This window comes from Mesoplodon bidens (assembly GCF_964165515.1).
Source record: "Mesoplodon bidens genome assembly, chromosome: 3".
Lineage (NCBI taxonomy): Eukaryota > Metazoa > Chordata > Mammalia > Artiodactyla > Ziphiidae > Mesoplodon > Mesoplodon bidens.
The window spans coordinates 18760428-18777721 of record NC_138178.1 but is presented as its reverse complement, the minus strand read 5'-3'; the positions used below and the strand labels follow the sequence as shown (position 1 = coordinate 18777721).

Genomic DNA, 17294 nt, shown 5'->3' with positions numbered 1-17294 from the left:
AGGACAGAGAGAGGAGCAAGACGACGGAGCAGGAAGACGTGGCGCGCACCTCCCTCCACAAACACACACAGTAAAAATACACTGACATGTGGAACAATTCTCACAGGAAACCAACTGCAAACTGGCAGAAGATTTCACATACAACTAGAGCTACAAAAAAAGATCTCTACGTAACTGCATAGGCCGAAAAAAAAAGGCATCAGGATGAAACTGGTGCCCCTGGGAGGGATGGGGAAGGAGGAGAGGTCCACAAAGGCAGGCCCTCACCCTGGGGAGCCCCCGTCTGCTGGGAGGTCCACTGGGACAGACAGAGGGGCTGCAGGGGCCTGGACTCTGCTCGTGAGGAGTGCGTGTGTGCGGGCTTACCCGCAGTCACAGCCCAGACGGGCACTGCCACCTGCCACCTCACCACACCTCCCAGTCCAAAACACACGCCAGACGGGGCTACTAGTATAAACAGCAGCTAGGCACTGAATCTCAGGAGGACAGGGGTGGACGGGCCCTGGAGAGGACTTGGTCTAGTTGCATGGAGACAGCCGGGAGGGCCTGGTGCGTGACCCAGGCCGAACCTCAGAGCCCACTGTCTGCGTGCACATAGTGGAGGTGGGTCCGTCAGTGGTGGACTTGGTATGCAGACTTAGTGCACACACCAGGTGATGCCACAGAAATGCTCGTCTTGGGCGGACAGCCCCTGGGGAGGAGTACGCAGCAATTCGTTCCCCAGCAGCTATGCTCTGGTTTGCCCGCCCCACACCGCAGCTTGGAGCCGGTTCTGGGGCCAACAGGTCCTGGGAGAGGCAGTCCAAGCCCCAGGCAGCAGCACAGCCACCTGCAGCCACAATGCTCCAGCCCTTAGCACCAGCCCACTCCACACCACAGCCTAGCACTAGGTCTGGAAAAAACACAACAGAGAAAGGGACATGACCTTGGGCCACTTCTGGGCAGAGGTGCAGATGCCTGCACTGGTGGCGCATAGTTTCATGGTGGCCACATGGACCTCACTTGCTTCAGCACTCACCTCCTTTGGAACAGAGCACGCTCTCAAGGGCAACAGAGCCTTACTGAACCCAACCCTTAGGGCACCTACTCCAACCCCTGGGGAGCAGACCTTGCCCCTGACAGGGCTCTGACAGCCACAGAGCAAAGAGGAGGTCCCGCCCAACTTCCAGTGCAGGCTCTGGTCACCACAACACCAATCACACCCCTTATCAAGGGGATAATAGCCAGCACACTCTACGACATGGCTGGCATCCACACCAGAAACAGGCCTCACACCAAAAATATTGGACTCACAGTCTACATGGGAACACTCCCACATAAAAGCACCCCTTGAAGACCACAGTAGACAACTGATTCTCCTAAATTCATAGAAACAGAGAAAGTTAAGTAAAATGGAAAAAGCAGAGGAATTACTCCCAAAAGAACAGGAGAAATACCCTGAAAAAACAACCAATAAAACAGAGCTCACCAGTCTACTAGACCCTGAGTTCAAGAAGGAGGTAATAAAAATGCTAAAGGAGTTAAGAAAAACTATTGAAAGAAATGCTGACCACCATAACAAGGAACTAGAAACTGTAAAGAGGGACCAATCAAAATTAGACACATCATTTATCAAGATAAAAAACAATCTAGAAACAGACTAAATAACGCAGAACAAATATGTGATCTGGAAGATAGGATAATGGATATCACCCAATCAGAACAGCACACAGGAAGACAAATGAAAAAAAATGAAAGCAACATACGAGATCTATGGGATAATATAAAGCGTGCCAACCTATGCCTAATAGGGGTTCCTGAAGGAGAAGAGAGAGAGAAGGGGACCAAAAATGCATTTCAAAAAATTATGGCTGAAAACTTCCCAAACCTAAAGAAGGAAATAGATAGCCACGTACAGGAAACACAAATAATCCCAAACAAGATGAACCCAAAGAGACCTACAACAAAACATATCACAATTAAAATGGCAAAAGTTAAAGCTAAAGAGAGAATTCTGAAGGCAGCAAGAGAAAAACAGAGTCAGTTACAAGGGACCCCTCATATAAGGCTATCAGCTGATTTCTCTGCAGAATCTTTGCAGGCCAGAAGGGAGTGGCATGATATATTCAAATTCCTGAGAGGGAAAACCCACAATCTAGGGTATTTTAAACAGCAAGATTATCATTTAGAATAGAAGGAGAAAGAATGAATTTTTCAGACAAGCAAAAACTAAAAGAGCTCATCAATACTAAACCTACCCTAAAAGAAATATTGAAAGGCTTTCTCTAAATAGAAAAGAAGCAAGCATCTATAGGAAAGAGAAAAACATAATAGGAAAGGCATATATATAAAAGGACTGAAGATCACTTAAATAAGACAGCACACAGATTAAAAAACAATCAAAAAATTTTGTAAAAATGATTATAACTACAATTAACAGCAAAACGATGAACATGAAGATGTAAAATAGGACATGAAAATCACAAAATATGGGAGAGAGGAGTAAAAAAAATGTAGATCTTTCAGAATATATTTGAACCTATCAGTCTAAAGTAAGTAGATATTGTTATGAGTCTACATACTTGAACACTAGGGTAACCACAAATAAAAAACATACAACAGATTCACAAAAACCAAAAAAGAAAGGAACTCAAGCATAATACAAAAGAAAACCATGAAACCACAAAAGGAAAAACAAAAAGAAGAAATTATCAAACAAGAACTACAAAATCAACTGGAAAACAAGGTTTAAAATGGTAATAAATACATACTTGTCAATAATTACGTTAAATGTCAATGGACTAAATGCTCCAGTCAAGACACAGAATGGCAGAATGGATTAAAAAAAAAAAACCCGAAAACCTACAATATACTGCCTACAAGAGACTCACCTCAGGGCAAAAGGCACACAGATTCAAAATGAGGGGATGAAAAAAGACATTTCATACAAATGGGAAGGACAAGAAAGAAGGCATAACAATATTCAAATTGAACAAAACAGGCTTTAAAACAAAGCGCATAAAGAAAGACAAAGAAGGACATTATATAACGATAAAGGGATCAATACAAGAGGATATTACAGTTGCTAACATATATCCACCCTATATAAGAGCACCTAAATACATAAAACAAATACTAACAGACATAAAGGGAGAAACTGACAGGAATACAATAATAGTAGGAGACTTTAACACCCCAATGACATCAATGGACAGATCTTCCAGACAGAAAATCAATGAGGCAACAGAGGTCCTAAATCACACAATAGACCAGTTGAACTTAATTGGTATCTACAGGACACTGCATCTAAAAAAACCCAGAATACACATTCTTCTCAAGCATGCATGGAACATTCTCTAGGAACAGACCACATACCAGGACACAAGATAAGCCTCAACAAACTTAAGAGGACAGAAATTATTTCAAGCATGTTTTCTGGCCACAACATTATGAAACTAGAAATCAACCACAGAAAGAAAAAGGGGGAAAAAAATGAACACATGGAGACTAAACAACATGCTACTGAAAAACCAATGGGCCAATGAGGAAATCAAAGAGGAAATCGGAAAATATCTCAAGACAAACAAAAATGAAAACACAACCTTACAAAAATCTACAGGATGCAACAAAAGCAGTTCTTAGAGGGAAGTTCATAGTGATACAGGCTTTCCTCAAGAAATAAGAAAAATCTCAAACTAAACGACCACCTAAAATAATTAGATAAAGAGCAAACAAAACCCAAAGTCAGCAGAAGAAAAGAAATATAAAGATCAGAGAAGAAAAAAATAAAAGAGAGATTAAAATATCAATAGGAACTTCCCTGGTGGCAGTGGTTAAGAATCCACCTACCAATGCAGGGGACATGGGTTCGAGCCCTGGTCTGGGAAGATCCCACATGCTATGAAGCAACTAAGCCTGTGCTCCAGAACTACTGAGGCTGCGCTCTAGAGCCCGCGAGCCACAACTACTGAGCCTGCGTGCCACAACTATTGAAGCCTGCGTGCCTAGAGTCCATGCTCCGCAACAAGTGAAGCCACCATAATGAAAAGTCCATACACCGCAACAAAGAGTGGCTCCCGCTCACCACAACTAGAGAAAGCCTGCAGAGCAACGAAGACCCAATGCAGCCAAAAATAAATAAATAAATTTATTATTTTTTTAAATCAATAAAACCATGAGCTGGTTTTCTTTTTTAAGATAAACAATATCAACAAGCCTCTAGCCAGGAATCACCAAGAAGAAAAGAGAGGACCCAAATAAACAAAATAAGAAATGAAAGAAGAGAAGTAATAACCGATATCACAGAAATACTAAAAAACATGAGAAAATACTATGAACAGTTATGCCAAGAAATTGGACAACCCAGAAGAAATGGACAAGTTTCTAGAAGCATACAGCCTGCCAAAACTAAGTCAAGACGAAACAGATAATTTGAACAGTCCGATCACTAGAAGTGAAATAGAATCTGTAGTAAAAAAAAAAAAAAAAAAAGGCAAGAAAAAAAATAATAAAAGGTATCCAAATTGGAAGAGAAGAGGTAAAACTGTCTCTATTTGCAGATGACATGATACTCTATATAGAAAATGCTAAAGCCTCTACATAAAAACTATTAGAATAAATGAATTCAGCATGGTAGCAGGATACAAGATTAATAAAAAGAAGTCTGTTGCATTTCTTTACAATAACAATGAAATATCAGAAAAAGTAAAAAAAAAAAAAAAAAAAAACAGAACAAAACAAAACAAAACCTCATTTAAAATCACTTCAAAAAGAAAAAGAAACCCCAAAACCAACTTAGGAATAAACTTAACCAAGGAGGTGAAAAATCAATACGTTGAAAACTATAAAACATTGATAAAGGAAACTGAAGATGATTCAAAGAAATGGAAACATATCCCAGTCTCGAATTGAAAGAATTAATATTGTTAAAATGGCCATACTACCCAAAGCAATCTACAAATGTAATACAATCCCTATCAAAATACCCATGACATTTTTCACAGAACTGGAACAACTAATCCTAAGATTTACATGGAACCACAAAAGACCCAGAACTGCCAAAGCAATCCTGAGGAAAAAGAACAAAGCTGGAGGCATAACCCTTCCAGACTTCAGACAATACTACTACAAAGCTACAGTAGCAAAACAACATGGTATTGACACAAAAACAGATAGATCAATGGAACAGGATAGAGAACCCAGAAATAAAGCACACAACTATGGTCAGTTGATCTACAACAAAGGAAGCAAGAACATACAATGGAGAAAAGGTAGTCTCTTCAACAAATGGTGATGAGACAGCTGGACAGCTACGTGTATGTCAATGAACTTAGACCACTCCCTCACACCACATACAAAAATAAACTCAAAATAGTTTAAAGACCTAAATATAAGACATGACACCATAGTGAATTCCCTGGCAGTCCAGTGGTTAGGACTCAGCGCTTTCACTGCAGGGGCCCGGGTTCCATCCCTGGTCAGGGAACTAAGATCCTGAAAAAAAGGGGCTTCCCTGGTGGCGCAGTGGTTAAGAGTCCGCCTGCGGATGCAGGGGACACGGGTTCATGCCCCGGTCCGGGAAGATCCCACATGCCGCGGAGCGGCTGGGCCCGTGAGCCATGGCCGCTGAGCCTGTGCGTCCGGAGCCTGTGCTCCGCGACGGGAGAGGCCGCAGCGGTGAGAGGCCCGTGTACCGCAAAAAAAAAAAAAAAAAAAGACATGACACCATAAAACTCCTAGAACATAGGCAAAAAATTCTTAGACATAAATCACAGCAATATTTTCTTAGATGAGTCTCCCAAGGCAAAAGAAATAAAAGCAAAAGTAAACAAATGAGACTTAATCAAACTTAAAAGTTTTTGCACAGTACTGTAAGGGAAATCATCAACAAAAAGAAAAGACAACCTATGGACTGGAAGAAAATATTTGCAAATGATGTGACCATTAAGGGGTTAATATCCAAAATATACAAAGAGCTCATACAACTCAGTACCAAAAAAAAACCCAATCAAAAAATGAGCAGAAGACCTAAATAGACATTTCTCCAAAGAAAACACAGAGATCACCAACAGGCACATGAAAAGATGCTCAACATTACTAATTATTAGAGAAATGCAAATCAAAACCACAATGAGGTATCACCTCACACTGGTCAGAATGGCTATCAACAAAAAGTCTACAAATAAATGTTGGAGAGGGTGTGGAGAAAAGGGAACTGTTGGTGGGAATGTAAATTGGTGAGGCCACTATGGAAACAGTACAGAGGTTCCTTAAAAAACTAAAAATAGAGCTACCATATGATCCAGCAATCCCACTCTGGGCATATATCCAGAAAAGATGAAAACTCTATTTCAAAAAGATACATGTACCCCAATGTTCATAGCAGCACTATTACAACAGCCAAGACATGGAAGCAACCCAAGTGCCCATCAAGAGATGATCAGTTTAAGAAAATGTGGTGTATATATACACAATGGAATATTACTCGGCCACAAAAAAGAATGAAATATTGCCATCTGCAGCAACATGGATGGACCTAGAGAATATTATACTAAGTGAAGTCAGAGAAAGACAAATATATGATTTCGCTTATATGTGAAACCTAAAAATCAATACAAATCAATCTATATACAAAACAGAAACAGACTCACAGATATAGAAAATAAACTTATGTTTACCATAGGGTGCAGGGATAAATTAGGAGTATGGGATTAACAGATACAAACTACTATAAGTACAACAGATGAGCAACAGGATTTACTGTACAGCACAGGGAATTATATGCAATATCTTATAATAACCTATGGTGGAAATAATCTGATACAGATATGACTGAATCACTTTGCTGTACACCCGAAACTAACACAACTATACTACCAATGAACTATAATTCAATTAAAAAAAAAAGAAAAAAAAAAAGATTCTTGACAACTAAATGCCACATGAGATCCTGGGCCAGAAAAAAAATTTCCCATTTGTTACTGATATAACAATATTACAACAACTGTTAAAATTTGAATAAGGTCTATTTGTAGATTAGATAAGAATATCATAACCAAAAATAGGTGTTCAGCAGATATGACCCACAAACCCAAATTCTGTGGTGGCCCTCTGTAGCTTTGAAAATGAGGTAACAAGAAGACAGTCAATTGATTCCAGGCCACATGCAGCACTCGAGAGAAAAGAAATTCAGAAAGAAATGAGAAAAATACATGAACCTGGGCTTCCCTGGTGGCGCAGTGGTTGAGAGTCTGCCTGCCGATGCAGGGGACAGGGGTTCGTGCCCCGGTCCGGGAAGATCCCACATGCCGCTGAGTGGCTGGGCCCGTGAGCCATGGCCGCTGAGCCTGCGCGTCCGAAGCCTGTGCTCCACAACGGGAGAGGCCACAACAGTGAGAGGCCCGCGTATCAAAAAAAAAAAAAAAATACATGAACCTGTAGGATTATCATACCCAGTTCTGGGTTCAAATCCCAGCTCAGCTACCGTCTGACTCAGTAACACCGGATGGGCCACCAGACCCCTCTGGTCTCATTCCCATCAGATTTTCTGGGGAACGAGGCATAGTGTTCATTGGTAAGCTACACAACGTATTTTGCATGACTATGTGTAGAAACAAGGAGCTAATCATCTTTCAAGATTACTTCTATTTTTAACATCAATCAGTGTCCCAAAGCAATCCTGAACGGCCCTCTCTTAATCTTAATACTATTTTCCATTAAATAGCTCTTAGGACAATGAATTTTAAGCTATTAAGTTCCCTTCAAATTCCCATAACATCTTGGAATTCCATTAGTTCTGCTATAATGATTCTGACGTTTAAATTCTCCTTACTCCTTCCTTTTGGCATCTCTAATTTGCTTTGCATGCGTTCTTTCAGAGCTCACGTCTTTGCATTTTAAGTACCAAGATTGCACAAAAATAGCAATTCTGAATATATAACACCTCTGGAACATCTGTACCCATAGGCACTTAAATATAGAAACTTTTATTCAGAGAGCTCACACTACGATTCTGCTTTATTATTCCAACAGCTCTGGAGCTTAGGAATACATCGCATGAAAAGTGGGTAGTTCTGGGGTGATGCCAGCATGCCTCCTAGTGGACAGTATAAAACATTTCATTTTTAACGAGGTTCGGGCCATATTCACATGCAAGTCCACTTTTAACTTGCTCATCTGTGAAGGATGAGGTCCTCTCTACAAGCGAATACAAGTGCTACCCTGTCTTTGGCTTCCTAAGCAGAGGAGAGTGAATTAAGTCTTTCCTTGATGACGTGGCTCCACTGCTGCGGGCCCTTGTAGGATTCGATCACTGAGTGCACTATTTCATGTTCTGGCTCCAGGGTCACGCTGCTGCCCTGGGCCTGTGTGGACAATGACCCTCAGGTTTTCCAGTTCCAACAGCCCCACTAAGTGCTAGTGCTTCTAAGTGCAGCCTCAGGCCTGTGAAGTTGTTACGGAGCTTCCCCTAACACAGTAATGTGCCTTATGAGGATGGGTCTCCATCTTCATGGAGATTTTGGCATCAAAATCCAATGAAGGATTAAGGTCACAGCTTTATGGCCCCCATTTTAAATCAGTTATTCTTTTATTTAGCATTCTAGTGTCTATCATATTGTTGTCTCTCTTTTTTTAGAAAACTAAACTCGCAATTTCTTGGAAATAATAATTAAAAAAAAAAAAGAAAATGCTCTTTCAATAAAAAGACAAAAATGGCTGAGACTGTGGCCAGCATGTTCTACATAATTCACATTCCTTAGGGTTTCACTTAGGTCTTTTTAGGAAGAAATGTTGCTCTCATTCTTTTCTGGCTTACAAATTACACATTTCTTGACACTTTTCCAAATAGAGGCACTACTGGCCAAGGACTTTTTCACCTGAGAGGCCTGAGAAAAAGCTCTCTTTAACTGTAATTATGGTATAATTATTACATAATTATGTAATTATGTTAATTATGTATCACGACAGCAATTGACATTTGGCCCTTAGAAGTCTTCCTTTCTTGTTGCTTTAATTATAAGGGACTGTTACTTGCCCAGTTTTCATCTCATTTATATCTGCTAGGCTGAGAGACAGTCAGATGAACAATTCTATGGAGAGAATTGTCTCATTCATGGGCTAGCAGTGAATACCACAGTTTAGTCTACAGATTAAGGATAATACTAACTGATTTTTAAAAAGAAAAACTATGCGAAGAGTAAAGGGAAGGCCAAAGAGAAAGCAAGGGGTAAAAAAAGTTATGGTTCACACTCAATTTATACTCGGAAGGAAAATGGCTTGTCTATATTTCATAAAACTGGGAGGATCTACTACTCATAAGAAAAGTATATAGACCACCAGTACAATCTGATAGTTATATATTTTCTCCCAGGTCAATATTATACTTAAGAACACAGCACTTCATTACTTTTTATACGTAAAATGTAAGAAACAGTGTGTGTGATAATCACGAGAGAAACTATTTACGATAAGTTGTTCAAAATGTTATACCATTTAGGGACTTCTCTGGTGGCACAGTGGTTAAGAATCTGCCTGCCAACGCAGGGGACACGGGTTTGATCCCTGGTCCGGGAAGATCCCACACGCCGCAGAGCAGCTAAGCCCATGCGCCACAACTACTGAGCCTGCGCTCTAGAGACTACGAGCCACAACTACTGAGCCCACGTGCCACAACTACTGAAGCCTGCACGCCTACAGCCCGTGCTCTGCAACAACAGAAGCCGCCACAATGAGAAGCCCGTGCACCACAACGAAGAGTAGCCCCTGCTCACCGCAACTAGAGAAAGCCCACATGCAGCAACAAAGACCCAACACGGCCAAAAATAATAAATAAATTAATTTAAAAAAATGTTATACCATTTGGAAATTAGATTGGGGAATATATTATAAAGCTTATTTTGATTCAATTCTTGGGATGAAAGATGAAAAGTTGATGTCTGCATAGCAAAAGAACACAGCAAAAATGGACACCTCAGCAGAAGTTCTCCACTGTCTGGGGATGCAATTCTTTTCTCAATGACCTCTTGGGATTTCGGTTACTATTTTAAGGTTCTCCAGTGAAATTTTTTCTAGGAGAATTAGCTCCCAAGAAAGAACTAGGAGGTTTGTTTGTTTGTTTGTTTTTAACTTGAAAAGAGACAGAACGTACATACTGCTTTACAACTGTTGGCTATCAGACTTGCAGTCTTCTTGAACGTCTTTTCAAGGTAGTGTGCAAATCTTTCATTTTCATTTTCTTTTGACCCGAGCTGAAGAAATTCACCTATAAAAAAGGAAAGTGGTCATGTGAGGGTTTTTTGTTTGCTTGGCAAAAAAATAAGATTGAATAAAAAAGAAGAAAAGTCAGAATTAACCTACCACGCACCAAATCTTCAATCACTTGGGTTAAAATAGATACAACAGTTGTATTTCCAATTCGTGCCAGAGCTATCGATGCTGCAGAAAGAATTAAATCGCCAGCAAGGACAGCCTAGAAAAGAAGAGAAGAAAACTTTCAGAGAAAAGTATCTGAGCATCAGAGCCAACAATGAAGTTAACTTCTCAGAAGAGAAACAGGATGGGAGGTAGGGGTCATCCTGGACATAAGTTTTCCCCCTTCCTCTTCCTCAGCAGGATTATGTTATAATCAGCTACAGATTTGGGATGCTGTTTGAACCGGATGGGCTCTCAGAGATGACCCCGTCCGCCTCTCCATTCCAGAGCTGAAGAAATGAATGCCTAGAGACGGAAGTACCTGACCCTCTGGCTTCATCCCTAGCCCCAGCAAAATGTCACTGCCTTCATTTAGTTACGCTGGACCATTTGCTCTCCCATCAAACTATGTGGCTGTGCTTTTGCACTTACTGTTTCTTCTGCTCAAAAAAGTCCTTCCCCTTCATCACCTGGCAGTCATGTGCAGAATTAGCTCAGGCAGCACCTGCAGGAAGTTCACTTAGACCCCTCACTCAGATCTTCTGTGAGCACAGCACCCCTTGGATACTGTTGTTTTCTTCCCACATTTTTCCTATTTACCAAACTCCTAAGGGCATGTAGCGGGAATTATCCAGCTAGTACTTAGTACGCACCAGAGCACGGCCCAACCCATGCTTTTCTCAGTGAAAACTAAACCAAGGAATCTTGGCTCCAAGTTCAATGCTCTTAGAACGCTATTACACTGCCCCTCATTCCAGGACAAAATATTTTTTTCATCGAACACCAATCAGTATTTTCCCAATCTTCTTTAGATTGGGAATAAACGTCTGCATTGTATTTGCAACTATTATAAGTTATTCATGACCGAATTACATGCTGTACTCAAATACACTAATTTGCATACTTAAAGATATGGATAGGTGTTATAGAGTAGTTATAAATGATAGAGTTTGTGGAATTTTAATCCACAGAATTTGCAACATAACCACATTTTAAGTTTTTTTATTTGTTGTTGTTGTTTTTGTTTTTGGCTGCACCGTATGGCATGTGGGATCTTAGTTCCCCAACTAGGGACTGAACCCGTGCCCCCTGCAGTGGAAGCGTGGAGTCTTAACTGCTGGACCTCCAGGGAAGTCCCAAGTTTTTACTGTCTGTTAGTTCTCTAGTATCTAAAATTAGTGATGTTCAGTATGTTTACCAACTAATCATTTTATATAACATATACTGTATAAAGTATCTTGATGTAAATGTAAATATACACTTATAATGTCATTGTAGGACTTTCCAGGTGGCGCAACGGTTGAGAATCTGCCTGTCAATGCAGGGGACATGGGTTCAATCCCTATTCCGGGAAGATCCCACATGCCACGGAGCAACTAAGCCCGTGCATCACAACTACTGAGCCTGTGCGCCACAACTACTGAGGCTGTGCGCCACAACTACTGAGCCTATGCTCTAGAGCCCACGAGCCACAACTACTGAGCCCATGCACCCCAACTACTGAAGCCCGCACATCTAGAGCCCGTGCTCTGCAACAAGAAAAGCCACTGCAATGAGAAGCGTGCCCACTGCAACAAAGAGTAGCCACCACTCGCCGCAACTAGAGAAAGCCCACGCGCAGCAACGAAGACCCAGTGCAGCCAAAAATAAATAAAATTAAAAAAATAAAGTCATTGTACACATTATGATTTATAGGTACACAAACACCCATCATCCACCCTACATCATTAGCAGGTGAGGGCTCAGGATCTCTAGGCTTTTGCCTCTTTCCTCTCCTGGCCCTGGGGATCCCAGAGGCCAAAAGGTTCCAGCATTTGGAACTAAAGCTGGCCAGACTGGGGATGGCTGGGGTGAGGGGTTAAGGGAAAGAAGGGATAGGGACCCAAATAGGGGAATGAGGATTCACGGAGGAGGTGCTGTATGAATGGATTTTTATTGGTAACACAGCAGTTTTGTTTGACGGGCAAAAAAGGGGAGACTAGCAGGTGGCCCCATGCAGGGCAGACCAGCCTTGCAGCTGAAAGAGGCAGGTGACAGTGTAAGCACGGTCTTCTAAAGGAGGCCCCCGGGACTTTTCTGGTGGTGCAGTGGTTAAGAATCCGCCTGCCAATGCAGGGGACATGGGTTTGAGCCCTGGTCCGGGAAGATCCCACATGCCGTGGAGCAACTAAGCCCATGTGCCACAACTACTGAGCCTGTGCTCTAGAGCCCGCAAGCCACAACTACTGAAGCCTGCGCGCCTAGAGCCCATGTTCCACAACAAGAGAAGCCACTGCAATGAGAAGCCCAAGCACCGCGTTGAAGAGTAGCCCCCGCTCACCGCAACTAGAGAAAGCCCGCGCGCAGCAACAAAGACCCAACGCAGCCATAAATTAATTAATAATAATAATAAAAGGATGGAGGACCCCAACAGCAGAGGCAGTCACAGAGGGGACCAGTCAGGAGAAAAATCTTAACTTGTTCACTTATTCTTCCCCCTTTGCCCAAGGGCTCAAGTATAAAGCTTTAAGGACAGGCTCTGAAAACAGACACAGCAGACTGCAGGACATGTCACAGAGTTACCCAGGGCCTCTCCAAAATGAAACTCCATCCTTTTTTACCAACATTCTGACGTATGGAATTCTGTCAATAGGACACAAAACCTTTTCATCTAAAATCGGGAATAAAAAGATTTAACAAAATCATGTGCGCTAAAGAAAAACCAGCATGTAAAGATAATAATTAAGGTATATTTCTTCTTTGAATACGATTAGAAAACAGGTGGGAACCAGGTATTACAGACATGTGAGGGCGGGGAAGGTATGGAGAGGGAAACCTCATTCACATTAATGTTTTGTTTGTGCTTCAAATGGGCAGGATGGCCAAGGGAGGGGCATGTGTGGCGGGAGATGCCTGCTCCCAGAAGGCCTGTGGGTTTTCCCTTTCATTTGCTGAATTTTATCCCCTTCCTCAACCCATGATTTAAACATCCTTAAACAAGATGCCACGTTCTACACACCCCCTTCAAGAAATGCTAATAAAATAATGTGGAAATATGCTTTAAAATACACATGAACTATTCAATTATAAAGCTTCTATTCAAAAAGGTAAAAATTTCATGGGAGAACAGTATCCCTCTGAGATTGATACAGATGTGTATGAATATGTGTGTGTATATATGTGTATTTATACATATATATATATGTATATTAGTTTTCTTTATTTACTTGCCTTGAAACTCTTGCATGTGGCAGTTAGTAAATGGTTAAGCAATTAAAGTGAATCTGAGTAATGTAAGCCCCAAAGTAAAAGGTGTGATTCCTCATGAAATATGCTTTTTGGATAACTAAAAAAATCTCCTTCCTTAACCAAATTCTATATAAAACTGTGAAGAAGCAGAAACACTAAGTTTATTTTTCTGTGCTGTTATCCATGATCAAACATCTGTATATAGACCAGACATGAAAACTATTTTGAAAGCTGGAAGACCACATTTGATGAAGCATATTTTACTTTTTTTTTTTTTTTTTTTTTTTTTGCGGTACTCAGGCCTCTCACTGTTGTGGCCTCTCCCGTTGCAGAGCACAGGCTCCAGACGCGCAGGCTCAGCGGCCATGGCTCACGGGCCCAGCCGCTCCGTGGCATGTGGGATCTTCCCGGACCGGGGCACGAACCCGTGCCCCCTGCATTGGCAGGCAGACTCTCAACCACTGTGCCACCAGGGAAGCCCATATTTTACTTTTTAATGAGACAAATCTGGAAAATAAATGCAATTCAAAGAGTATGGGATTTAATAAGAAAGATTTAAAAAACCAAAAAGCCGTACCTTCTTTTCACCCCAGATCTTATTAACTGTGTGTTTTCCTCTTCGGGAACTTGCATCATCAATGACATCATCATGGACCAGGCTGGCAGTGTGGATCATTTCTGCAATTAAGGCTATGGCACGCTGGCTTGCTTGCACATTTCTAGTTAACAGAAAGCAATGCTTTTTAACAGAGACACCGCCTATAACCTTCTCAGCAATCATCTTGTGAAAACTGGACATCGGATCTAGGATAAAGAATTTTATTTCTCTAAGAGAAACTATATAAAAACTTTGGCTTCCCTACACAGCCAATTCTATCATTTAGAGAACATTTTAAAAATGCACAAGATACTCTGCACCAAGATTATGTTTTCGGGACACCACACTAAGAAGTAGAATTTGTGTAATTAACATCAAAAAAAGGATAAACACCTGAGATTTCTGGGTATCTGGCTGAAGAATCATCATTATGTCCTGTAACAGTGGTCTTGGTCAGTTGGTCAAGTTTACAGTTAGGTTACAATTAAATTTCAGGGGTGGATGGGGAAGATGGGTGAAGAGCATTCTAAAGAAGTGTATGAAAGAACCAATGGTCACTGTGTTCAAAGCTTTTAATAATGCCTTAAATATTTCATAAGAAGACCTTGATAACCAAGAGAGCTGGAATTCATAATTCCAATTGGCTATTGATATTGGTTACCAATATGAATTGATAATTCATATTGGAATATGAATTCCAATTCAAATTTAACCTGTGCATTAGAAATTTAAACTTTCATTTCCCAGATTTAACACAAAATACAGGAGAAACATTCCCAAGAAGATACTTGGATGTGACTTTTACAGTTAAAAGGGAACCCCAATTTCTTTTAAATCATCATTATTCTCACCATCATCATCTATGGGAATTTAAAAAAACTGAATTTTAAAAAAATCAAACTGGAGAAATAACCAATTGAATTTTCTGAATCTAAATAAAACAGAAGCCTGGCTCAAACACACGCTAACCAAATGTTTTATTTATTCCTATAGCTTACTTTTCAGATGTCACCACGTTCTCTCTTAGAGGGGAGAAAAGTGAGAGGGATACTGAAATGTGACTTTTTTTCTTTAAAAACCTAATCTGAACATCTGCAAAAGCCAGTGTTCATTCTAATTCCTCAGATCTAGCAGAAAGCCATGAAAAATGAAGTATAATTAACATTAAAGATGCTGGAATTTAACTACAAACAGTAAATCAGCCTGAGGACTATCTTCCTGTCTTGCTTTACATGTAATTTTAAAATATGGTGCTTTGCCAGCAACTCTTACTTAAGATTTTTAGAACTAAACCTCAGAATCTTCCAACTGCTTTTAGCCCAGAAATCAACTGTAAAGTGCTGCTCATTATTTATTAATGTCACAACTGTAACAGTTCTGAACACTTCTGGGTCACAACACATTCTTCTGAGGAGGGAGAAGTAAAGAAACAGAGGGGAGGGACAAACGATCCTGTAAAACTACTTTAGTTTATGAGTAAATGGAGCTTTGGATGGCTTCCAAGAGCTTGTTCTGAATCCTTCAGTGAGAAACTCACAGACCCTATAGAAGGAAGCTTGGACCTTTAAAATTTTTCAGGTAAATTTACTGGATCCTATCTTAACGCACAAGAAAAGATGTAGACTTTTACAGTTGTGTTTTACATAAATAGAAAGACTATTTCTTTAGAACATTTTCTCAATGAATTTCAGTCTGATGAAATATACACTTGCTACTCATTAAAAGTAGATCTTACCTTAAACAACTGTTAAGACCTCTAAGCCTTTCTCATGTATTTATAGGTCGGGTACCACTTCCGTTATCACAAACTATGTCAGCAGGCAGGGGTCCTGGTGGGAAGCTGCAGTAAAATGGCAGTACTCACTGAAGCACTGGAGTTCTTTATAATTTGAAGATATTAAAACAAAGATTTCTTAAAATATCTTGAAATTTCATAGACTACATATATGTAAAAATGCCTTTTCTATGGCTAAATTGATGCCATGAGGATTCTTGCTTAGAAAGTTATTTGGCATCGTGACACAGCCCCTACATAGGATAAACATCCCATTTTAGATGCTTTATCATTTTATCTGATGTACTTTTTCCTGCACAATTAGCCTTTAACATGTGCCAGCTTCTATCTGGAAAATACTGTCACTACGTATCCACAGTACGGCATAATGGTCTGGAACCCAAATTTACAGATCACAGAAACAACTCACACTGTTTTGAAGATGAAATCTTCGAAGTACCGAACTGAGTCATGCCTTCAAAAAACCGGGCACCATGTCTACTTCCTGCTGTGAAAGAGCTGCCGCACTTTCCCAGCTTCTGGGAGAGGTGCTAAGAAAAACCAGTCAGGCGGGACAGCAGGAGAAAACGAGGCCCCGAGGCTGAGTCTCGAAAGGTGGCTCTGTCCTCCATCCTTCACACCTGCAAGAGCGTGCGATGACTCAGCCAGCCCCTCACAACAGTCAGGCTCTTCCCTCTTCATTAGATTTCAAACATTTTTATAATGAAGAATTTCAAGCACAGACGGAGACAGATGGAATAATATAATGACCCCCCCCACATACCCTTCACCAAGCTCACATGTGATTTAAATAAAATGCTTTTTCCTCCTATTCATACTGATATATAATGCCAAGTCTTAAAGAAATGACAAGTAAACCCCCAGTGTGGGAAAACTGTCTCCAAAAAGAAAATCAGACCTTATCAATGGGTTACCTTGATTTGCAACAACTGAGAGAAGCAGAAGAATTTAAATAGTAAATGTGGTTTCACTTTAACAGAGACAGAGAAGCTTCTATTCCCAAAGCTACAGAGGTTGTATAAAGACCAGAGTTCTCAGGTGGGTTTCAGAAGCCTCTGTTTCTATTTCCCCATGTTCTTCTGTTTATTTTCTTCTGCCAATTCTAAACAGAAGCGTTTCACTTTGCTTGTGAGAACTCTGACAAGATTAGTGTTTCTTAAATATCATCTCTTGCCCACCGTGTCAAAATCAATACTCTTGAAAATACAGACTGAAAATTCCTTAGACTTAGGAATTGGGATCCCTCATGATGGGGCTCAGGAACTGGCATTTTGAAGTTCCTGA

At 40.7% G+C, this 17294-nt stretch overlaps 1 protein-coding gene across 1 annotated transcript in view; it reads right to left on the bottom strand.

Annotated features, from left to right (window-relative positions):
• Window positions 1-17294, bottom strand: part of PDSS1 (decaprenyl diphosphate synthase subunit 1) — a 46658-nt gene that overhangs the window by 14682 nt on the left and 14682 nt on the right. Inside the window, exons 5-7 of the mRNA XM_081228738.1 lie at window positions 14195-14336; window positions 10336-10447; window positions 10131-10240 (exon numbers count right to left, since the gene is read on the bottom strand). Coding sequence (XP_081084864.1) covers window positions 10131-10240; window positions 10336-10447; window positions 14195-14336 — 364 coding nt within the window. The remainder of the gene's footprint in view (window positions 1-10130; window positions 10241-10335; window positions 10448-14194; window positions 14337-17294) is intronic.